This window comes from Elephantulus edwardii, unplaced genomic scaffold (genome assembly GCF_000299155.1).
Source record: "Elephantulus edwardii isolate Elephantulus edwardi_28Jun2011 unplaced genomic scaffold, EleEdw1.0 scaffold00008, whole genome shotgun sequence".
Classification (NCBI taxonomy): Eukaryota; Metazoa; Chordata; class Mammalia; order Macroscelidea; family Macroscelididae; genus Elephantulus; species Elephantulus edwardii.
Genome location: NW_006399758.1, coordinates 13,226,332 through 13,251,320, shown reverse-complemented (window position 1 = coordinate 13,251,320; position 24,989 = coordinate 13,226,332). Strand labels below are relative to the sequence as shown.

The 24,989-nt window shown below is 41.7% G+C and overlaps 1 protein-coding gene across 1 annotated transcript; it reads left to right on the top strand.

Moving 5' to 3' along the window:
• The first annotated feature begins 833 nt into the window (after positions 1-833).
• PRDM14 (PR domain containing 14) lies at positions 834-24,445 on the top strand. Its single transcript, XM_006880536.1, is given in 8 exon segments — positions 834-1,527; positions 2,132-2,185; positions 2,277-2,434; positions 4,576-4,846; positions 11,100-11,302; positions 20,271-20,372; positions 24,054-24,204; positions 24,207-24,445. Coding segments are annotated over 8 exon segments (1,872 nt in total).
• The last annotated feature ends 544 nt before the right edge of the window (positions 24,446-24,989 follow it).

Below are 24,989 nucleotides of genomic sequence, written 5' to 3'. Positions count from 1 at the left end.
CCCTCTCACCTGGCCCCGCGTTCTCACTTCTAAGCACGATCTCGTGGGGTTCTTTGCCGGCTCGCTGATCGTGCCTCAGTGAGGACTTCTCAGCCACGCTCACCTTGCGCTGTGAGTCCATCCAAACGCCTTTCTGCGCGGGGTCTGGAGCGCGGTCGGCCTGAGCCTGCCTTCCCTGGCCTGTTCCCTCCCCTCGTGGATGCCCTGGGGTTTTCTGGGGACCCTGGCTGTGGCGGGTGGTGGCCCGCGTGGGAAGCCGAACGCAGGCTGTATAGCTCCAGCCCGAGCCTCGGCGTCCGCGGTCAGACGACGGGCGCGCAGGTTGTCGCGGAGCGCCCAGGTCAGCAGTTCGGAGCTGGGACCGCCTGCACGTCCTCCCAGCTGGGCGTCCCGAACTTTCTCCATTTCTGGGGACGGGAGATCCCTGTTAGGAGGTTCTGTTAGATGGAGGAGGCCAAGGGAAGCGTGGGCTTGCTCTGCTGGAGCCGGATGCAGGGCGCTCCTGGGGGAAGCCCGGCGGTGCTTGGCCAGATCGTATCTGGGGGAGAGCGAGGCTTCACCCAGCAGGACCCTGGGGTCAGACGGGACCCCGGGACCCCGACGTGTTTTCGTCTGGAGTGTTTATCGTTTTGTGGTTTTTGTTGGTTTTCGTTTCGTTTGGGGCGGGGGAGGGCCTGCGAGGTGGAATTGGGTTCTGTATCCAGTTCCTTTACCCTGGGGCGGGCTGGGACGGGAATCCGCCCTGCCCTGATTCGGATAGCGTCGGGGGGACCACGGGCAGAGCCACTCAGCCACGCTTTCTCTTCCCAGACCCGCGGCTCCTTGGACCCGAGATGGCTCTGCGGCCACTGGCTGAGGCCGGCCCCCACGACAAGGTGTGCTACCCTTCCGAGAGTTTCCAGAACACCCCGCAGCCCCTGGCCGCCTACTACACGCCTTTCCTCAACTATGACCACTATGGAGGCGCCTTCGCCACGGCCGAGGGGGACTTCCAGGCGTTCGGGCACCTGGAGCCCGAGCTGTCGGGGGCCCACGCCATGCTCCCCTTTGCCTTCGGGGCGACAGCACCCCTGCTCAGTCCGGGCCTGGCCCTGCAGTCCGACTCCTTCTACGATCTGCCCAGGTACTCCAAGCTGCCCCCGTGGTACCCAATTCCCCACCTCCCCAGGGAGGTGCCGCAGTTCCTGAACAGCGAGTGCGCAGGAGCCAGCACTGACAACTTCGGGCACTACGGTGGCCAAAGCCAGAGCCCTCCGCGGTACGAACCCGAGACCTCAGCCCCCCAACCCCCTGCGGATGCTTCCCTGCCACCTGAAGGCCCCACCACCTCCCAGTTATCCTGTACCCCAAACAAGCAACCTGAAGACGTCCCCAAAGCGCAGAGCCCGGAGAGGAACTCGCCTCATCGCTACCACTTCACAGAGAAGGACCTGAACTTGGTTCTCTATGGGGTCATCCCCAGATTGGAGCACCCCGTCGGACTGCACCATGCACTTTCGGGCGTTGTGGTCCCCACAGGTAGATCTAGTAAACGGCGCGCACATCACACCCGGGCTGGGGTGAGTGGGGATAGACGTGGGGGTGCGGAAGAGGCTCTTAGAGATGGGGTTGAATTGGCACTAGGGGGCGGCCAGTGATGGAATGACCTTCCATCAGAGATGGAGTCTGGAGGAAGGGTTGTGGAACTGTGTGACTCTGTAGGTGGGCTTTGTCTTAGAAGAGAGAGATGGTAATGGGGATTAGCTTCTGCCTGGGTTTGCGGAATCTCAGTGTCTCCTCACGTACTTTACCTTAGAGTCCCCGCTGAGCCATCTACTGAGATTTTAAAATCATCACCATCCTCTGATTCTCAAACTTCTTAAGTATATAATTAGAGTTAGTTATACATTTTTGTGCAGGTTGTTCTGAGAAATTGTGTATGAATGGCTCATTGTAAAACAGTAGGAAATGCAAGAACAAAGGATAAACGTCAAAAATGTTGGTCACCTCTGGGACAAAATGCCTTACGAAAGCATTTCACTATAACGTGGATTTAAAAAAAAAAACACCAACACACACACACACACACACACACACACCCCAAAAACCAACCTCTTAACCCCACCCTCTTGTTGTTGGGTTTATCTTTTAGGATCTAATTCTCTTTCTCAAAGTCTGGATGAAGACTCCCTTCAACTACCGGAAGGTAGGAACCACTTCCTCCACAATTTCTCTTTTCAAAGCAGATACAGAGTGAGTGCTATCGCTGTATTTTCTTGCTTTGGTTTCCTCCCCAGGTCTCTGTCTTCTGCAGACAATGTTTGGTGGAGCCCCACATTATGGCGTCTTCTGTAATAGGCATATCGCTAAAGGGGTCAGGTTTGGGCCCTTTCAAGGCAAAGTGATAAACGCCAGTGAAGTTAAGACCTACAGCGACAATTCTCTGATGTGGGAGGTCAGTATGTTACTTGGTGGAGTTGCTGAACCTCAAGCGAGAAGCTGGAGGGGGAAAACCATGGTCTTTGTACGTCAGGGAGAGTACCTGGTTTGCACAGCCAGGCTAGATTCTGCTGCAAGCTCTAATACTGCTGACTTGCAATAGGAAGGAGAGGAAAAGCAGCTTTGTTCAGCACCTTGCAAGGAGTCTATGCTTCAGTATTCAGTGCTTTCAGTTCCGTTGGTGCCTCCTGTCATGTCAGTCTAAGGTTTAGCCATGAACTTGAGTTTGGAGAATAAATACATTGTGTTATATTCTTAGATAGATAAATAAATAGTGGAAGTATATACCAAAGAGGAGAAACAAATATTAAAATGTGTTAGTTTGCTTACACAAATAACAGAGACATTTTGAAACTGGCACTCTTCCCCCCCCCATTTCCTTCTTTTTTTTATTTATTAATTTTAATGAACATTTACAGAGATTTTGGATTTCCATTCATTCATTGTTGCACTTTTCTCCCTGCCCACCCCCCACCCCGCGAAACTGACACTCTTCAGGCTAATGAATTTGTCCAGGATATGCCGCTGTGTTTGTGGTTTGCTACCTGTGTGCAACACAGTTTAGCAGAAAGAGTCCATGTACCTTAAGAATGTTTAATACTTTTTGACTATGGATTTCTACTTCTTGGAATATAGTATAGTACAGTAGGAAAATAATTTAAAATTCAAACTCTGTGGAAGATGTGAATTCCCAGAGTGGTTAATAATAAACATGGGCAGTGGTGGAAAAATACTTACATATGGCCCCAACAATATGCATGAAAACTAGGTTGAAATACACAGTCCATTGTCTGTATAGAATTTGAATACAATCTTTTCGCCTTGAAGATGAATATATACAATTATGGTATTAACACATGCTTACTGTAGAAATTTTGAAATCAAAAAAGCTATAAAGTAAAAATGGATTTTGGTGTGTTGGCTTTTTTTTCAGAGGCAGTGTGTTTGGTACAGTATAGAGCAGGGTTTAGGGCTGTTGTACATAGGGTCGCTGTGAGTCGCAAGGGACTCAATGGCACATAACAACAACAATCTATCATATCATCTGAAAAGAAGCCCTAAAAACTAAATAAATTTATGTACTACTTGTAAAGATGGAGAAATCCAGTTCATAGAAAGTCAAGTGTAAATTATACATTCTGGTACTATTTTGCCTAATATATAAATTGTCCTACTTTTTTTTTTAAATAATAATATTTATTTCTACTTTTGTTAAAAACTAGATTATTCTTATTCTTCAAACACGTATTTCTACATAGTGGGCATTGTAAATGTTCCAAAGAACCAACCCAACCTGCTTCCACAGACTTGGAGCTGTTTGGCCTTTTTTTTTTTTTTTAGCACCTCAGCCTCCTGGGGGTGGGGGGATTGTGCAGGAAACACAGACATTACCTGTTTTTTATTCAGCTAGTTCTGCCCTGCTGCTTCCATTAAAACAGCCTCTTTTGCTAATGAAGGGAGTCTGAGGCTGGCCGACCACACCTGGAGAAGAGCAGCATTCTGACTGCCCTCTCCCTGGGCTTTGCTATCAAGACCCCCTTGCTTCCAGAGTCCTCTCCCTGAGATTCATGGAACGAGTTAAATATTTAGGAGCCCAGAAGTATGGGGTTTAAAGGGATGTCCAAAAGTGAGATTGATATGGGGAAAAAAGTGAATTTCAGTCCGAGGAATTTAATGGAGAAAAAAAAAAAATGTCCCCCGGGATGTAAACTGGCTTAAGTGTATAAGATCTTTCTGCCTGGGTGGAAATCAAATGAAAGTCGGATCAGCAGGGAGTGATGAGGGAGAGCATGTGCTGGTGGGTTAGCATAAGAGGGCTTCTCTGCAACAGGAGGCACAGAACCACTGACCTGGTCCTTTCCAGGCTTACTGCTGCTGTGATTTGGGATGGTAACTCAGAAAGCAAGTGTTGTTTTTCCATTATGAGGGCGAGGTGGTGGGATGCAATGCATAAGAATCCACACTGCATGTCTGAAATCATCCCTGATCCAGGGACAAGCTTTGTTACAGTATATTTCTTTATGCTGAATAAATTTTACTTGAAAATTTACAGATCAGAAAAAAAGTACATTTCAAACTCTGTCTTTTTTTGTGTAGATTTTTGAAGATGGTTATCTGAGCCATTTTGTAGACGGAAAAGGAAGCGCAGGGAACTGGATGTCCTATGTCAACTGTGCCCGGTTCCCCAGGGAGCAGAACCTTGTGGCTGTGCAATGTAAAGGACAGATATTTTATGAGAGCTGCAAGGACATCTATCAAAACCAGGAGCTCCTTGTGTGGTACGGAGACTGCTATGACAAGTTTCTGGACATCCCCGTGAGCCTTCAGTCCACAAAGCAGGGCTCGCAGCTGTATGAACCCACTGAAGGTTAGTGCATCCTCTCTGCCTCTGTTCAAGTGCAGGGCTCTCTCCATGCCTCAAACTCTCCTGCAGGGAGCAAGCTAGAGCTCTTCCCTCCCAAGGAAAGAGACTAAATACTGTCTCTAACCGGGAACACACCTTCCCCCTTCTACCACTTTGCCCCCTTCTGAAGAACAAAATACAGGTGACATCACTGAACGTGAACCCTGTCTCAGGTGTGCTAATTTTGATCACCTCTGCTCAGATGAAGGCAAAGAACTAGAATCTTCCCCTGCCACCCAGATGGTATGCCACAGTATTTTAGCATGGGGGAGTTGAGGACAGGTGAAAAGAAAAGAAACAATACAAATAAAGTGGAAAAGAAAATACTGATGTAAGTCACAAGTAAGAGAAAGCATTATTTTGAGAAGCTTTTGTTTGTATGCTAGGGTGCAAACTTAAGTTGTATTTCTAACTCTGGACGCTAACTCAAATTTGATAGGGGTACAGTTAACTGGGGTTCTTGTTATGATGCAAATTATAATTCCAAGAACTGGGTTTTGGGGTGTTTTTTTAAAAAATAATTTTAATGAACATTTAGAGAAATTTTGGATTTCCATTCATTTATTGCTGCACTTTTCTTCCCCCCGTCTTCCCCCCTCCCCCATTCGCTCCTCTCTTTGAAAAGTAAAAGAAACACTCCCTCCCTGGTACACAATCCCCCACACCCCTCCCACCACCCCTATGCAACCTTAATTGTGGACTCTTGTGATAACCATAATACCCTATCATACATCGCTTTTGAATTATTCTTTCCCTCATCTGTTTCAGTGCAGTATACACAATTTATCCAGTTTTTCTCAATCTTACCCCAACCCTGATATCAGTCCCATTTTACAGCAGTGGCACCATGCAATATTCGTCCTTTTGCGACTGAGATATTTCACTCAGCATAATGTCCTCCAGGCTCACCCATTTTGAATAATATTGCATGAGTTCCTTGTTTTTCAATACAGCGTAGTATTCCATTGTGTGAATATACCACAGCTTCTCTATCCATTTGTTTGTTGGTGGGCACCTGGGTTGTTTCCAACTCCTTGCTATTGTGAACAAAGCCGTGATAAACATGGGTGTGCATTGGGTTGGTTTTGAGAGTCCACGCTCCTAGCAAATATCCAGGTGAATCCAGGTGATGCTGATACTGTTGGGTCCCTGGACCACACAGGGACAGCGCCCTATCCACTCTGGAGATGACCCTCTGTAACTTGCATTTTAAATAAGTAAGTTTTATTTACACAAATCTGAAAATGGCCAATCCAGTATATAGGGCAAGACAAATATAAATTACTGTTGTTGTTGTTGAGTCAGAACCAACTTATGGTTGACCCTTCAGCTGATTTTCAGGGGCAGTTTAATTGCACAGGAGGAGAGTGCCCAACCTCTTCCTCGTGGCAACTATTCAAATCTAGTGCCTTTGGAATTGCAGTGCAGCTTCTTAACCACTAGGCAACTAGAGCTGCCACAAATTTCTATATTATGTATGATAAGATAAAAGATTGTTACACAATAATGAGTAATAGTGCTTAACGTATTGGGCTGCTACCTGAAAGGTCAGTGTCTGGAGTGTGCCGCTACACCAAGGGAGAAAGATATGCAGTTTCCTCCCTCCAGGATTTACAGTCTTCAGAACCCAGTGGAGGATTGCTGTAAATTGGAACTGACCTGATGCAGTGTGCTTTATGAATAATAGATGTGATAGGTAAAAGTAAAGGAAACTAGTGCTTATCATTACAGAAGTTCTCAGCAGGAAGACATGTTCAAAACCAAAAAACTAAAACTTATTGCCATGCAGTCAGAACTGACTGATAGCTCCAGCAGGTTTTCTGAGGCTGTAAATCACATGGAAGGAGATTGCCCATCTTTCTCCTGAGGAGCAGCTAGTGGATTCGAACTGCGTGCTTTTGGGTTGTAGTACAGCTCTTTACCATTGCTGTTATTGTTAAGTGCCAAGGAGTCGATTACAACTCAGCAACTCTATGAACAGCAGATCTGAATCCTACCCTATGTTGTCTATCCTCATCATCTCAGGACACACTTGACTCCATTGCTGCAGTCACTGTGTCAGTCTGTCTCATTCCTCTCTCTTGCTACTACGTTCCACCTTTCCAAAACATGAGGTTCCTTTAAAAAAATGTATGCAATATGTAAAAAAATCTATGTGAGATAAAGCTTCACTATCCTTGCCTCCAAGGAGAACTCTGGTTTTACCAGGATGTAGTTTGTTCTTTTGGCAGTCCATGGGATATTCAGCACTCTTTTCCAACACCACAACTCAAAGACATACCTTCTTTTGTCTTCCTTATTCTTTGTCTAGCTCTCAGATGCATAGCAGGTGATTGGAAAGACTGTGGCTTGATTCAGGCACACCTTAGTCTTTAGACGTACGTTGCTCTTCAATAATTTGGAGATGTCCCAGACAATAGACTTTCTCAATGCTGAATGTTTCCACATCTCCTGACTGGTGGTAGCGTGGGTGTTTGTGGATCCAAGCAAGATGAAATCATGTTATGGTTAGCACTCTGGACTCTGAATCCAGTCATCCAAGTTCAAATTATGGTGGAACCAACTTACCAGTAGGCCACCTTTTCAGGGTTGCTATGAACCCACATTAACAGTAGATTTGGAGTTTGGATTTATCATTATAGGAGCAGGTTGCCTGTTCTTTTCTCTCTTGCAGAGGCTGGTGAGTTCAAACCACAAACCTCTCCTTAGTCTTTATTATACTACCAGGAGGGCTCCTTGTCTTGATGATACTCTTCTGGAAATGTATCTTTAAGAAATGAAATGGTCCAAAAGGAAAAGCTTTATTCACAGGGATGGTAGCTCCATCCATATTTGGGATCCATCACACGCTACATGCTCAGAGGCTGGGTAGGCCATTCATCTTCATTCATCCTACATCTAGGACTACAATCAGTTATTAAGCAGCAGCAATAAGGACTGTTACTTGTTACTGTCAGTGAATGAGTGGATTTTGGCACTTAGTGGAGAAACAACCCAGCATATAGTTACTTCTATCCTAATTCTCCTGGATGAGATGGATTGACATAGAAACTGGGGTGGTGGGGGTAGATGTGTCAGAGTCAGCTCAGGATAGGGCAGGCTTCAGAGCTGTTGTATATAGGGACGCTATGAGTTGCAGGAGACTCAATGGCACATAACAACAATCCTAATTCTGAATCAGATACAGTTAATGTTCATGGCATCGTTAAAGTGGCGTCTATTTTGGACCAGGTCTGGAAGAAACTTTTCAACAGTTAAGTCTTTTGGGAAAAGAATGATGGATGCATTGATTAGTGTTCTGTTACATTACTTTGGATGATAATGAGGAAGCTATGTTCCCTTTGCAGGTCTGAGTGAGGAAGGCGGGTCTGGTGGGGGTGGATTGTTTGAATATGCAGACATGCCTCTCTTGTTTGGGGGGATGGAGGTACAGAATGAGAAGACAACTGTTAACGTTTCCCAAATGAAACCCATTCAGTGTTTGGGGCACCAGCAGAAAGCACCTGATTAAGGATATTAAGAACTATCTTGCCTAGAAAAAAGTATTTGAGTAAAAGAGGAGAAAGAAAGGAAAAATTTCCAAAAGCCTGATCAAAAGGGGTAAAAGGCTAAAAATAAAAGGGGGGATAAACTTTGTTCTTGTTCTCAGGCTAAGCCATTGTTTGCTGTTGGTTGCCATTGCACTGAGTTGGTCCTCTGCTCTTGGTGACCCCATATGTACAGCGTACAACTTCCTCCACAGAGAATTTTCAAGACTTTCAGAAGTGAGTGTCCAGGGCATCTTTCAAGACACCTCTGGGTGGGTTTGAACTGCCAACCTTTTGCAAATAGTCAAACGCTTAATGGTTTCCAACACAGACTCATTATTAAACAATGAATTTTTGTTAGCTCTAGAGCTTTAGTTTTGAAAAGATTGTTGTTGTTGTTAGGTGCTGTTAGGTACTGAGTGTTAAGAGATAAGGATCATCCTGCCTTATACAGACAGATGACCTCTATCCACTCCAGCAAACCTAAAGGCTTAGAATTTCTGGCCAGTGGAAGACTCTGCCAGTAAGGAGATTCCAGTATTAGCAACTCAATGAAAGTGATAGACAGAGCCAGCAGATAGACCCCAATGGGGCTGGAGGTTGCCTTCTGGTTATTTACTTTGTGGATGGTTTATTTCCTTAGTCACCTGCTCTCTGTGCCTGGATGTTGCTGTCTCCTTAACACTGCTTCCCGGTGGTCCTCATGCATTCTCTCCTCTCCCTCCCTGGGGGCAGACAAAAGGGTCTCAGTGGTGCATTCCTAGTCAAAGCTACTTTATCCTGGCGAATCCAGAATGCACTCTCTGTAGGGATGCTTCTGTAGGTGGCCAAGGCCTCTCCCCTCCCCCCAGCACATATATTATCTCCTCCCCACCCACAAGGACTCTGGACCCTTTGTTAGAGTCCCTGTACCTTCTCTAACTCCCTCCTCTCCATTATTTCTATCTTTCAGTGATACTATCTCTTTGATAAGAATCCAATTACTGTTAGGATTAGACCAGTCATGTAGGCACATGTGTGATAGGGAATAAAAAACATCCTCACTCTGACTTTATATGTCAAGATTCTAGTCCTGAATCTCTCCCAGAAGTTTAGAGGTGTGAACTACAAACCGACACTTTCTTTTCCTCATCCAAAAAAGAGCGGTTAAAACTTTGTAGCTGGGACAGGGGCAAGGAATTCGGAAAGTGTGCTGTGGCTTATAGGGTGGGAAGGTTAGCATGGTTTTAGATGCATGGTTTGAGCTGTGCCTGAGATTGATACTGGAGCAAGAAAAACAGGAGGGTGACCTTGTCACCAGTGCTAGTTGTCGCCCTGAATTGGTCCTAACTTGTGGAAGGTCTCTTGAGGTATACTGCAGTAGAAGAAGAGGAAGGAGGAAAACATAGCAGCCTTTGGACTCAAAATAGACTTTGAATCCAGATTCGAACAAATGACTAAAATAACTAGAAGAAATATATGTCTGACTAAAATAACTAGAAGAAATATATGTCTCTGTGTTTACGTTACTGAATTAGAAGTTTTTTTGATTTCTTTTTTTAAAATTTGGTCAATGGTTATGCATTTTAAAGACATTATCTTTGCTCTTCCCACTTTGAATTTTTAATTTAACATGGCTTTCTGTCTCTTTGCCATCTCAAGGGTTTTAAAGTATACATTTCAGTGGCATTATGTTACATGTTGTAAGACTATCTCCACTACTCATTTAAAAGTTATTTTAAAGATAACTATCTGAGATGATTATCAGCCTAGAAGTAAATTACTATTAAAATAGTCCTTTCTAAATGAGAAATTAAGGTACATTCACACAACGGAATACTACACAGCTGTAGGAGCAATGATTTTGTAAATTATTACCTAACTTGGGAGGGACTGGAGAGCATTATGCTGAGTGAACTCAGTTCCACAAGAACAGATATTGCATAAAATCATTATTATAGAATGAGTATAAGCATCCAAGGGGGGAGGGTTGGAGGCAGAGGGACGAGAATGTGCAGGGGGAGGCGAGATCAATTGATCATGGGGTTGTACAATTTGATGAGTGGGGGTGAAGGTGAGGGAAATTAGAAGAATATGTTCTGGAAAATAATGTATTTGAATTTTTTTAAATAAACTAGAATAATTTTTAAAAAATAGTCCTTTCTAGAGGAAAAGGAAAACTAAACAACAACAACAAAATAAAACCCAACACAAACACAAACAAACCATCCACAAAAACTCAAACAAAATAACCCATAAACAAATCCGCCAGCGGGGTTTGAATTGCGGATCGCAGGGTTAGGGAGTGCTGGTGAGTTAGTGGTAAGGAGTAGTGCTGCCAACCCGAAGGCGTACTGTTTGAATTCACAAGCTGCTCCGTGAGAGAAAGATGGACAATCTTCTCTCTTCTCCTCTGTGATTTACTGCCTTTAAAAACCTGCTGGAGCGCCAACAGTGTGTCAGCTGTGACTTGATGGTACTAACAACAACCAAGGGATTGGCAGCATAATTCCTGGCTCCTGGGCTGCTGGGGCTCCTTGCTTATAGACGAAGTGACAGTGAATGTTCAGTGGTGAGTACGTGAACATGTATTGCATTATTATTTCTACTTTGGTGTATGTGCTTAAAATTCCTGTAAAGAAAGAGTTCAAGTAAGAGGCATAATAACAAAACCAAGGAGCCACCATTTCTGGTCCGCTTTTCCTTCACAGAGTCTGCGGAAGGTTACAAGTGCGAACGATGTGGCAAAGTGTTCACCTACAGATATTACCGAGATAAGCACCTCAAGTACACCTCCTGCGTGGACACAGGTGACCGGAAGTTTCCCTGCCACCTCTGCAAGCGGTCCTTTGAGAAGCAGGACCGCCTCCGCATCCATGTGCTCCATGTTCACGAGAAGCACCGGCCTCACAAGGTGAGAGTCACGAAGGACCCGATGTCCTGTCCTCTTTCCTCCTCTGCTTTCACACCTTGTCCAAATCCTGGACGCGGGCTGTGGGCTGCCTGGGTGCTGCGTGCTGGGGTCCAGTCCCTGATGAGCCAGCATCTCTGAAGGCCATGACTGCTGTGGAGGAGACAGGTGCGTTAGCAGGTGTAGTGACGGGGCAAGGTGTTAGGTTGGATGTTAGAATAGCAAACGAGGGGCATGTAAAGAAGTGTCCACTGCATCTTTTCAGAAAATTGGTGTATCCGTTTTATATGAGAAACATAGTTGGTTGGGGAGAGGATAGTGTTGGGATAGCCTTGGCAGCCATCCTCCCTCCTAAGGAGCTCTCTGGCTGTACTTTCTAACACAGATTAATTCATTTTTTGCGGCAGCATGTGGTTTATTCACCATTATTCACCAGCACTATAATTTCCTATGGTCTTCTTTATTCACTGTCTAGTTCTCATAGGCATATAAGGACTGAAAATCTTGAGGCTTGAATCCGGAGCACCTCAGTGCTTAAAGTAATACCTTGACTCTTTAATGTTCTTTTAAATAAAACAAATCTTTTCTTTGATACACTTAATACTGATTTTTTTTCCCCCATTACCATCTCACTTTTTTAAATATGACAGAAAATAATATTTGTTAGAGAAAGGCTTAAGGTGTGCCTCTTCTAGGCTCTGTTATTTGTTTCCTATGCATCTGAAAATCAGACAAGGAGTGAGGATGACAGAAGAATTGATGCTTTTGAGTTGTGATGTTGGAGAAGAGTATCCCGTGCACTAACAAAAAGAACAAACAGTCTGTTTTGAAGGAAGGGCAAGTGCTCCTTAGAGGCAAAGATGGTGAAGCTTCGACTCTTATGTTTTGGCCATTTTGCCAAGAAGAGCCAGTCCTAGGAAAGACATCAGGCTGGGGAAGGTGGCTGGACACAGAGACTGTAACAGTGGGCTTGAGCAGGTCAGAAATGCTGAGAGTGGCACAGGGTAGGGTAAGCTTGTGACAGGACAGCTGTGGGTTGCTGCATCTAACAAGTGGCATCAGCTCCCATGCCAATAATACTGTTCTTTTATGTAGCTATTTTGATGGATGAAAAACTGCATCTTGCTTACAATGTGCACTTTATTTATTTAAAAAGTGAATTTTTAAAAACTAAGTATTTTATAGGCAGTTTATATTGATCCTGTGATTTATCAGTTATGTCCTTGATAGCCAGTATATTCATACCTGCTTCTGTGATATTTTGTAAATAGTATTCAGTCAATTTTAGGTTGTATCTTTTTTCTTCACATTCTAGTATTTCTGAATTAGAGTGTGTTATACTACTATGCACTGATAGGAGAACAAGCAGATTCATCCTTGAGAGGGTGAAACCAGGCTACTCCTTGAAGACAAGGATTTTGAGGCTCCTTCTCACATACTTGGGACATGTTGCCAGGAGAGACCAGTCCTGGAAAATAGCATCATACTTGGGAGAGTGGAGAGATAGCACAAGAGAGGAAGACCCTGGATGAGATGGGTTGACTCAGTGACTTGGGGTAATAAGGGTAGGTGAGTCAGAGATAATTAAATTGGCTCAAAATAAAGCAAGGTTCAGAGCTGTTGTACATAGAGCTGCTATGAGACTCAAGCAAATCAATGACATAATAAAAACATACAGTTTATAGCATAACATAATAAAAATTAATAACATTTTCTTTCTTAATGTACTTACAAAATGATGGCCAATTTTACGATTGATGAAATACAGTATTTAGGGTCTTAGCTGTTTGCCCCATTTGTAAGCCAAGGGTTGTTATAAAAGTAGAAACAAGAAGATTTGTTTGATTGTTTTTCTGCTACACAGGCAGAGACTATCAATTTAAGAAAATGTCTGGGGGGGGGGGGGGCGGGGAGAGGGGTGCAACAATGAATGAATGGAATTCCAAAATCTCTGTAGATGTTCATTGAAATGAAAAATAAAGAAATTAAATAAAAAAATAAAATAATAAAAAAAGAAAATGTCTGTAGGTTACTGGATGAGCCATCTGTCTAACACTGAGAATGATGTAGGGCTTGGACAGAGGATTAGAGGAGACAATCTGTATTTGGGAATTGCTGTCTTTGTAATAGGAGACCGAGGACTAGCAGGTCAATAGATGATAGGAGTGAAACTGGTGACGGACAGTAAGATTGTGATTTAGATTTCCAATGAGTCCTTTTTATGGTAGACTGGAGAAATAAAGATTTTAATGCTGGCAGTAGGATGTTATAAGCTATGTCAGCATTCACCAGGGGTTTTCTTCTTTAGTCACCATTACTTTTCAAATCTCCTCCTTTGTCCAAAAATTAGTTAGCAATGACTTCAAATCTCTAGTTAAGAATTTTGTCCTGATCTCAAAAGATGAGTTTCTAGCTGTTCAGGGAACAACTTGAATTTCCACTTGAATTTCTTCAGCCATTTGCACTCATCATGTTCAGTAAGTTGGAGGGGGTTTTTTCCCCCCTATTCCTTATATTTTAAGAATTTTCTTTAATTTTTCTCTATTTCCTGTATTTTCATTTGAGACCTTACTTTCATAACATGACAGTGTGTATTTAATTTCTATAAAAACTGATTGTTAATTTACCAAAGAAAATATTTAACTTGATTTGGATGGGAGAAAAGTGCAAGTGAAATCGAGACAGGCAGTATAGCAGATAAAGAATTTGAAACAAAACCTAGCAATAGAGAGAAAGAAGCGTGGAGGAAACAGGAACCGGACAAGCTGGCACCGTGATCCTCCTCACCAAGTGAGATAAGAGCGAGATAACCCGGGAGGAGCTACAGACACGAAAAGAGAAGTTTAACACAGGCCACTCTCCGAACTCCTGCACTCGGTCAAGAACAACACACAAGTGCTCACCAGTTGTTGCAACAAGAAGCTCCTTGGCGCATGAAGGCCTTCTACAGGCACTGTAGCATGGTGCTGGGGAATGTGAAAGAGGTGTGGACTGAGGTCCCCAAGAGCATTAAGGGCAAGAAGAAGTCCAAGGACCGCTCCATCTGATGTCCCTGTGTGGGGAGTTGGTCCTCGTGGCCCTGAGGAACCCTCTTATCGCCTGCAAGTAGGGTGTCTCCTGCCTCTACAGCCCTGCCCCACAGCCACCTCCTGACACCCCTGGAAGACCTGCCTTGTATTGGGAATAATAAAGTCCCTGTGTGTTTTTTCTACCAAAAACTATCAATAGAAAAAAGGAGCCCTGGTGGCATAGTGGTTAAGTGAGGAACTAACCGAAATGTCAGCAACTCCAGCCCATGAACCACTCAGAAAGAAAGCTGTGGCAATTTTTTCCCCATAAAGATTTCAGTCTAGTGGGAAGAAGCTGCACTGCAATCCTAGAGGTTTGTGGTTCAAATCCACCAGATGCTCTGCTGGATGAGGGGTAATCTCCTCCTGTACCAGTCAGATCTGATTTGACGGTACACACACACACACACACACACACACACACACACACACACACACACATAATAAAATTAAAAAAAAAATATTTCAGCCTTGTAAATCTTATTAAGCATCTCTATTCCATAGGAGAAAGATGGACATTCTCCTCCCATGTGATTTACTGCCTCTGAAAACTTACTGGAGGGTCAGCTACGAGTTGGAATCAACTACAATCTGCTTTGGGGGTTGGTTCAATTCCGGAAAGTGCTGGGAATATTATAGCTAACAATGAAGACTCAGTATTACCGCCCCCCCCCCCTTCCAGCATTTAAAACCTAAATGTACCCCTTTTCAGGTAATTCATGGACCAGATCTCATCAAGACCAGTGCCCCAGAAAAGGGACATCAATTTCAGGAAGACCAAAAAAATGTCAGGAATAAAAAAATATAGTCAGTAATAATAATGATTTGCATAAGCGCAATCAAGTGTTCTGGAATTCCCGTTCACAGAATTAGCCACAGATTTTTGTGGTCCACACTATCAAATGCTTTTGCATAGTCACCATAACACAGATAAACATTCCACTGGTACTCTCTGCTTTCAGCCAATATCCATCTAACATAAGCTGTAATATCACTAGTTTAGCCTCTTCTAAACCCAGCCTGCACATCTGGCTGTTGATGTGCTATCCCAGTCTTTTTTTGATAATTTTCAGCAGGATTTTACTTGCATGTGATATTAATGATATTGTTTGATAATCTCCACTCTCTGTTAGACAAATTTTTTTGGAATGGGAACAAATATGGATCTCTTCCAGTTAGTTGGTCAGGTGGTTGTCCTCCAGATTGCTTGGCAAAACTTGGCGAGCACATCTAGGGCAGCATCTGTATTGAATATGCCATGGACTGCTAGGAAAACAAATTTGTTCTGGAGAGGGTGAGACTAGGCTGCTTCTTGGAAGCAAAGATTCTTCAGCTCCATCTGACATATTTTGAGCATGTTAAAAGGAGGAAGCAGTCCTTGGAGAGGGATATCATACTTGGGAGGGTGGAGTAGCAATGCAAGAGAAGACCCTGGACAAGATGGATTGACTCAGTGACTAGGGTAATGGGGGTGAGTGTGTCAGATGATCAGGCTGACTTAGAATAGAGTAGGGTTCTGGGCTGTTATACTTTGGGTCGCTATGAATTGCAAACACGTTGACAGCACTTAACAACAACAACAAATTTGGAAATTGAGCATGTGTTGAAAAAGTCATTCTTCTCCAAGGTTCTGGGATACCTGACCGAAGAAGACACAGCTTTGTTTTCTCAGAAATTGTTTTCTTACACTTAGTCAATTTTTCAGAAACATACTAGACTTAATAAATATTTCAATTTTGGTCTTCCTTGTAAGCTTATGTTTTTTATTTTTCTGTAGTTTTTTTCTCTTCATAAAAAGATAATTTTAATTTCTTAGCTATGTAATCTGTATAATATTTCTATTCTTCTTAGTTGTTCAGAAACATACTTCTTGTTGTTGTTGTTATGTGCTGTCAAGTCGCTTGCGACTCATAGCGACCCTATGTACAACAGCCCTAAACTCTGCTCTGTCCTGTGCCAATCGCACTGTCTCTGACACTCCCATCCCAATTATCCCAGTCACTGAATCAATCCATCTCATAGAGGGCCTTCTTCTCCTGCACTGTCCCTCCACCCTCCCAAGCATGATATCCCTCTCCAGGGACCGGTCCCTCCTCACAACATGTCCAAAGTATGTTAGACGGAGACTCAGAATCTTTGCCTCCAAGGAGCCACCCAGTTTAACCCTTTCCAGGACAAATCTGTTTGTTTTCCTAGCAGTCCATGGTATTCTCAATACTCTTCTCCAGCACCACAGCTCAAAGGCATCAATTCTCCTTCTATCATCCTTGGTCATTGTCCAACTCTCTGATGCATAACAAGTGATTGTGAAGACCATGGCCTGTAACAGACGCACCTTAGTCTCCAGAGAGACACCATTGCTCTTCAGTACTTTGGAGAGGTCTCTAACAGCAGACTTTCCCATGGCAATGCTCCTTTTAATTTCCTGCTTGCTGGTGCCAAGACTGTTAACTACAGAGCCAAGCAAACTAAAGCTGTGTACAATCTCAATCTCTTCACCATCCATCCTGATGCTGCCATGTGGTCCAGTGGTGAGAATCTTTGTCTTTTTGACATTGAGCCTCAATCCATATTGTAGACTACAGTCCTTGACACTCTGCAGCAGGCGCTCCAGGTCCTCTTCAGTTTCACCAGGCAGGGTTGTGTCATCTGCATAGCGCAGGTTGTTGATAAATCGTCCACCAATCTTGACCCCACATTTCTCCTCCCGGATAATCTGTTCTGCATATAGGTTGAAAAGGTATGGAGATAGGGTGCATCCCTGGCGTACGCCCTTCCCAATTTTGAACCATGCAGTGTTCCCTTGCTCTGTTCTGACGACTGCCTCCTGGTCCAAGTATAAGTTTCGCATTAGAACGATCAAGTGTTCTGGGATTCCCATTCTTCTCAGAGTCAGCCACAGTTTGTTATGATCTACACAGTCAAATGCCTTTGCATAGTCAATGAAACACAGATAGACATTCCTCTGGTATTCCCTGCTTTCAGCCACTAGACTTTATAAATATCTTAATTTGACTTGTAAGCTTATTTTTTATTCTAGAGTTTTTAAACCTCATTAAAAGTTAATTTTCATTTATTAACCATGTGATCTGTATAATATTTCTATTCTTGTTGGAATAGAAAGAGGCTTCTTTAGGGAGCCTATTCTGATTTTTTTTCTTTTTATATGTGGAGCTTCTGGTGGACTTAACTGTGCACCTTCAGGATTGCAGCGCAGCCTCTTGTCACTAGACCACTGAAGCTCCTCTATTCTGATTTTTAAAAGTTGCTTTGTAGACCAAGGAGTTGTCATACTTTTTTAATTTTAAAGACTATTCTCCCAAAATAGTTTTAATGATTTTTTTAATCCTATTCTTTTTTTTTTTTTTCTATTTCACTCGGGCATTATCTTCAGGTAATTGGTATTTTTTTGGTGTACATAGTAAAATTTTTTTCTCAAGTTTTTTGAGGATATTTTATTCATATAACATTGCTAGTTTGGCTGCAAATAAAATTTTGAATAAAAATAATTTTCCCTTAGAAATTTTAAACAATAACTTCCCATTTCCTTCCTCCCCTCCACCCCTAGTAAGAACTTTGTTATTTGTATATTTGTGTACTACAGTTAATTCATATACATGGGCTCACCAATATTATTCCTTTTGAAAGTGACTTATTTTATTCAGTACAATATTTTCAAGATTCATCTGTGCTATTAAAACTTTGTTGTTATTGCTATGAGCCTTCAAGTTGACTTTGATTCATAACGACCCTGTGAACAACAGATCACAGAGGCTTGCCCTATCCTGTGACTTCCTAATTTCTCTTTATGACTTTAATCCACCATTCTTATACACCATATTTTTTTATCCAGGTGTCTGTTGATGCATCATATATTTTTATCCAATCATAAGTAGACATTTTCATCTTTTAGCTATTGTATATAGTGCTGCAATGAACATTGATGTTGTAAGAATCTGTTTGAATCTTCGCTTTTCTGTCTTTGGAGTGTGTATGCAAGAGTGAAATTGCTAGGTCACATGGCAAGTTTGCCTTTGGAGAAATGCCTCTTGAAATCTCTTACCCATTTTTTGGTTGAGTTATCTTTGCTGAGTGTAAGAGTTTTTTATTTTGGATATTAAGGTCTTACCAGATATCTGGGTAGCAAATATTTTCTCCATTCCTGTAGGTTCTCTCTTTATTTTCTTTCTAAAGCCCTTTGAACAAAGGGTTTTAATTTTAATGAAATTTCATTTCTCTTTTCCTGTCTTTCATTGCTTGGCTTGCAGGTACCTCTCCTTACCTTCCAGCCCTCCTTTGATCTGAAGATGCAAGACCTAAACTCAGTCATTTTCTTGTTCTTTGGTTACCAACCACACTCCAGATTTTTGTTCTCTCCTGGAACTCCTTCTGGCCAGATGTTAGGTAGAATAGAACCCCCACCCCCCATTCTTAACTGGTCATCTCCCACTCTTGTTTTCTCAGTTTCCAAACTTTAATGTTATAAAACATATATTTGGATGCTAGCTGTCGGCTGAGTCCACACAGTTAACAGTGTATAGTCAATGTTATTATTCTTGTTTTTACTTAACTTATTTCATTCCTAAGAACAAGTTCCTTAGCCAATTGCTACATTTTCAGCTCAATTTTAATTTTTTTTGGTTTTGATAAATTTATTACATCTTTCTTATTAAAATTTAAGCACTATAGAAAATGGAGAAAACTTTAAAAAATATACTCCACCACCTCACCAGCTGAAGATACCTGCTGTCTTTCTGTAGGAGAAGACCTCAGGTGAGATGAATTGACTCAGTGACTAGAGAAATGGGATTAAAGTTAGGGCAGGATTAAGAATTAATGTACATAGGGCCACTATGAGACACAGGTGATAGCACATAGCAACAAGGACAATTGGTTTCAAGGTGATATCAAAACCAGACTTCCTGTTTTGTCTCTGGCAATGGTTTCACCTCTTCTGTAGTTTGCTTTACCTGGTTCTAAATTCCAGGGAAAAATTGGACAGGTGTCACCAGCATCAAGAATAAATTAGTCAAAGGACATGGAATTGTTATAGTCCTATATGCTTCCTTTGATGTCCAAAATATTTTTACTTTATAGTGACTGTGACCTAGGGAGCTCTGCTGCATGATCTGTAGAAAATTACTTCACTAACTCAAAGACCAGGCCTCTCTGGTGGTTTGAATCCACTTGGGGTTCCACATGGGAAAGATGGATAATCTCCTTCCATGTGATTCACTGCCTCTGAAACTCAGTGAAGGATCAGCTAGTAAGTCCATTCTGATTCGAAGGCAATGAGTTTTTGATACCCTAGTATCTATCTATCTATCTGCCTATATTGCTATTTTGGTTGATATTTTTATTCCCATCCACATAGATAATGCCTTATCTATGGCAGAATGCTGGGCACATAGTAGGTATTCAATAAATCCTTGCTGAATCTCTTTATTGCACAGTATGTGCAAATTAGTCACAGATCTCTGAAAAAGACAGAAGTAGTCTGCCCTGAGGAAAATCAGGAAGACAAAGTCCAAGTTCAACATGCTGTAGTCACCCAGCTACTTGTTCACAAAGCAAGACTAATTCAAGTCTCTTTATTGTAAACCATGATCATGTTCAGTTCCCACTTTTGACAATGAAGCAGCTGAAATCCAAGTGTTAGGTAGACTCACACAGCATTAGAGATAAGATCTCTAATGGATCTCGAGTGGACACATGCCACTTGGTTCTTTTCCTTGGGCTTGGCCAGGGGTGGTGTGTCTACAGTACAGAAATAGCTTGCCCGTGGTTCCCAATCTTGGACAAATGAAAATATCGAGAAGAGTAAACTTTTTCCAATAAGATGGGATTTTAATCATAGTTTACCCCCCGCCCCCCCCCCCCTTTTTTTTTTTTTTTTGCTTCAGTGTTCTACATGTGGGAAGTGTTTCTCTCAGTCTTCCAGCCTAAGCAAGCACATGAGAATCCACTCTGGGGACAGACCTTACCAGTGTGTGTACTGTACAAAGGTAAATGGAAATCTTCCGGGACAGCTTCCTTAATCTCTGCTTGAGTGGTTTATGAGTTTATGGTAAAGGTTAGTCCATTTTGCCTTCCCATTCCCACATAAGCCCATGGTTGCTAGAGATGATCAGTCAGCTATACTTTACTGCCAAGTTGACAGTTAGAACATGTATATGTCCCGGATTTTCAGGGACCTGAAAATCATAGGCATTTAATAAAGGAATTCTGCCAAAGTTCAAATTCTGCCTCTGACATGTAAATCTAGTGGTCTAAAACCCCAAGGAAATAGTGTGTGTTTAATGAACTCATTGGCCAATGGGGGAAGGGAGATATAGTCTTTACCTTACAAAATTGTTAGATCACATAAGTTCACATTTAAGAGACTTGGAATAGTATTTGGCCCATCACAAGGACTATCGAAAAGTTAGTTACTATTGTGAATAATTTAATCTGTATTTAAATGGAGAGAATGCTGCTGTTTTAGCTTTCTAGAGGAACATCATTCCCAAAATGGGATCTTACCTAACCCAGTTACACAAAAGTACTGAGTTGTGGAAAAGAAGAAAGAAACAGATGGTTGTTGGAATGGAAGTAGTAGTTTGACCATGAGCTTGGAAATGGATGCCAAAAAATACCTATTTTGATGATCTGCATTGGTGTGCTCTAGTCATGATAGCAGTTAGCAATATGCAGCTATTTAAGTCAATAACTAGGAAATTAAACTTAATATTTAGATGCTCAGCTATGCTAACCACATTTTAAATGAAACATTGCATTGGATAGGTCAGGTACAGAATGTTATCATTATCCCAAAAAGTCCTCTTCTATAGCACTAGTACAGACTCTGTCAACAAGAATCACTTGTATTTTTAAAAATGGAGCCACAAAAGGAATATTGGTAGGCATTCTTAGTTCAGGATATTTTTGAAAGTTCCAAAATAGAATAAGACATGGAGTCTACCAGGCTTGAGGAAGCTAATAAAGCTGCAGAAAGAATACTTCAAGGAAATCCAGTCATTAGTATTTGAAAAATGGGAACCATAACTAGATCCTGCATAGATCAGTAAGATTGATGATGCCTGGATGGGTAAACCAGTTTGTACATCCTCCTACAGCAAGAATGTCCCAGTCCTGGAAGATCTTGTTGGAGTATGCTGGTAACTCCCAGGCGTCCCATTGCTTCTCACCTAATCCCCTAAACTGGAATCACTAATTTAAGCTGATGTTTCATATCACTGCCAATGGACCAGAAAATCCAAGTCCTTTTCTTACACAATTGACCCTAATTAATATTCAATTTGTATTTATACTTTCAAATTCTTGCTAAAATTTCTTTGTAGCCCCCCAAACCAGTCCTTCTGATCCTTTTGCCATTCACAGATATGCTATGAAGACAAATACAAAGGTTTTTTAAAATTATGTGTGTGTACCATTAAATCAGATCTGACTGGTACAGAAAGACATTATTGCCATGCAGCTTCTTGCCACTAGGCCACCAGAGCTTGCCCAAAGGCTTTTTTAAAAAAAAAAAAAAAAAGAGAGAGAGAGAGAGAGAAAGGAAGAGGAAAATTTAGTTCTTTCTTTACCTCCTTCCAAATGAATGTAAATCTTTTTTAAAGGCTGAATAAGCCTCTTGCCGCTTTTATGACCCAGGCATGTTTTCTCAAGGACCTGGAAGCCATCTCTTTAATAAGTAATCAATCAAGGAAGATAGCGCCCCTGAGTCCCTGCTTGCTGGGAGGGTAGGAGCCTAACTTCAACTGGCATTTGGCTCCCAGTTGCAAGCCTACTCCCAGGTGTCAAGATGAGGGGAATAAATTATTTTCTTTGGCAAAGGCTTTAGCAGACACACATGGGCTACCTATGAATCCCAACTAGCAGATTAATTTAGAATGAACTACATATAATAAATGATTCTGTCAAGTCTTCTAATTTGAAGACTGGACATTATTTTTCTTAAGAATATAAGGATGTGAAGGGAGTTCTGGTGGCCTAGTGGCAGGAAGCTGCACTGCAGTCTCAGAGGTGAGCTGTTCAAATCCACCAGATGCTCTGCTGGAGAAGGAGGGCAATCTCCTCCCATGCCAGTCAGATCTGATTTGACGGTACATACAAAAAATAATAAAATAAAAAAAAATTTTTAAAAATACAAGGATGTATGAAGGGAGCCTCATTAACTTGTCTAAATAAGAGGATAAAATCTGTTTTTTTTTTAATCACTAGCAGATTACCATTGTGCCATATTTTATTCTGCCTTGTTAATGCTTATTCAATCATAAAATTGTTTCTTTTCTCTTCTGCTTTTGTCAGAATTTGTCTAAGTTGGCAGAAGAGATACATATATATATTTCAGGATTTTTTTTAAAGATTTGTTTATTTCTCAAAAGTGACTCCTAGCCTTGTTTGTTTGTTAAACTGGTTTATTTACAAGATTTGTATACATTGTTTTTCACACTGGATATTTCTCTTTTTGGCAGAAGATATTTTAAAAAACAAACACTTCCCCAAGAATGCACAGAGGCAAAAATGCTAGTCTTCCAAACATGCATGTTCTCAGCTGAAGTTAAAGCAAGGGGACACTCTGCCATCTTGGTCTAGCTCTCATAACGCACTTGAGGGTCTTTTTCAAGGTCTATTTGTTGTTGCTTTGAGGTGCTTTTGAGTCACTTACAAGTCATTGTGACCCTATTAACAGTGGACCTTAACCTTGTCCTGTTGTGTACCATAGAGTTGGACCCAACCCATAGCTGACCCTCCAGCAGGTTTTCAGAAGCAATCACATAGGAGGAGATTGTCCATCCTTCTCTCATCAAGCAGCTGGTGACCTTGAACTATTTACCTTCAAGATTGCAGTGCAGCTTCTTGCCACTAGGCTGCCAGAGCTCCTGGTGCTACATAGTATTAGGATTTGGTTTTGTAGTTTTGTGCTTTTGTTAGTGATGGTGATTTCAATATTTTAAAACTTTGCCCAAGTGTAGTGCTGAACCCCAAGTCTGGTGTTCTTAAGCAAAGAAAAGCTGTTACGTACCGTACAGAGAAAGTATAAGTGTTATGATAAGCTTTGTTCAGACATGAGTGTTTTGGCCTTCAGTTGAAAGTTAGTGAATCAATATCTGGTGTCTTTAAGCAAAAAAAAAAAAAGTACATAAAACAAGATTATATATTGGTGGATTCACAAACATGTTTTTGGTAGAATTGCTCCATATTATTTTCAAGATGATGTGACCTTTCGGAAACAGATTGCAAAGTCTGGCTTCCGAGTCATCTCTAGTTGTATTTGGGCACTTAACCATTTGCACTGCCCAGGAATTCTTTTCTAATTCACTCATAGCTGTTAAGTTGGAATCAACTCATAGCTAACCTGTCACTGGCTTTTCAGAGGCAATAAATTGTGTAGGAAGAGATTACCTATCTTTCTCTTTTAGAGCAGCTTGTAAATTCAAACCACATGTCTTTGGGCTAGCAGTGCAACTTATTTCCATTAAGCCACCAGAACTCCCTCTCCAAAATATGACAATTCTCAAAGCTAGTTAGGAGGATAAGTCAATTAAGTCTTTTCTCTGTAAGCTGCTATGAACCAAGAATGATCATTTATAGAACACAAGTTACTGCTAACAGTAAGATTAATCTTGCTTTATTAATTGTCTCATGACATTTTGTTTTTTCTGCTTTTTATTCTCTGTCAGAAATTCACTGCCTCCAGCATCCTCCGCACACATATTAGGCAGCACTCTGGGGAGAAGCCTTTCAAGTGCAAGCACTGTGGTAAATCGTTTGCATCCCATGCGGCTCATGACAGCCACGTCCGACGCACACACAAGAACGACAGTGACTGCTCCATGTCTGTGGAAAAATCTCACCCCAAGATCTTTACTCCCACATGAAGTTTCATGAGTTCTCAAAGAGTTTTTGGAGCAATATGAAAACTAGCACGAGGATTTTGTTTCTTGTTATGTTGTATCATAAGAGTAATATTGACATGGAAAATAATGGAGCTAACCCATTTGCTGAGCTGACTATACTGGTTGACTATGGTTTGAAAAATTTTTACAAAAATGTTTTCCCAACTTTTAAGTAGAATTGAAGTTGGTCAGGTGAAATCACCTAGAAACCGTGAAAGCTTTGAGAGTCTGGAAAATTCAACAAACTCTGAAACTGACTACAGAAATATTTTCTTTTAAGAGACTTCTAGAATTCTCTAGAAGGTCTTATCCCTTCATTTCAAGAAGGAGAATAGTCTTTTGTTTTTTTGGTAGGGGAAATAAACCTCACCCCCACTAACCCTTTCTTCTCTATTTGTCTTGGACCTCATTTGTAATATGTCTTTAGCTATTATCACTTATTACTATTTCTTCATAGGACGAATTCTTTAAAATGTCTAAACTAGAGACTTATTAGTAACATAACTAAGTCCTTCTGGTATAAATAAATTTCCCATTTAAAAAAATTATTATTCCTTTTATATACTTGCTTCTCACTCCTGTGCCCCCTCACCACCAGCTGATAATAGTTTGTTAATAATTTCAGTACGAGATCACCAGACAAAATTACTTCAGGTGCATAAAGTTATTCACCTTTTTCTGTGATGTTGGAAAGATTGATTAAGGAAATACTATTACTTA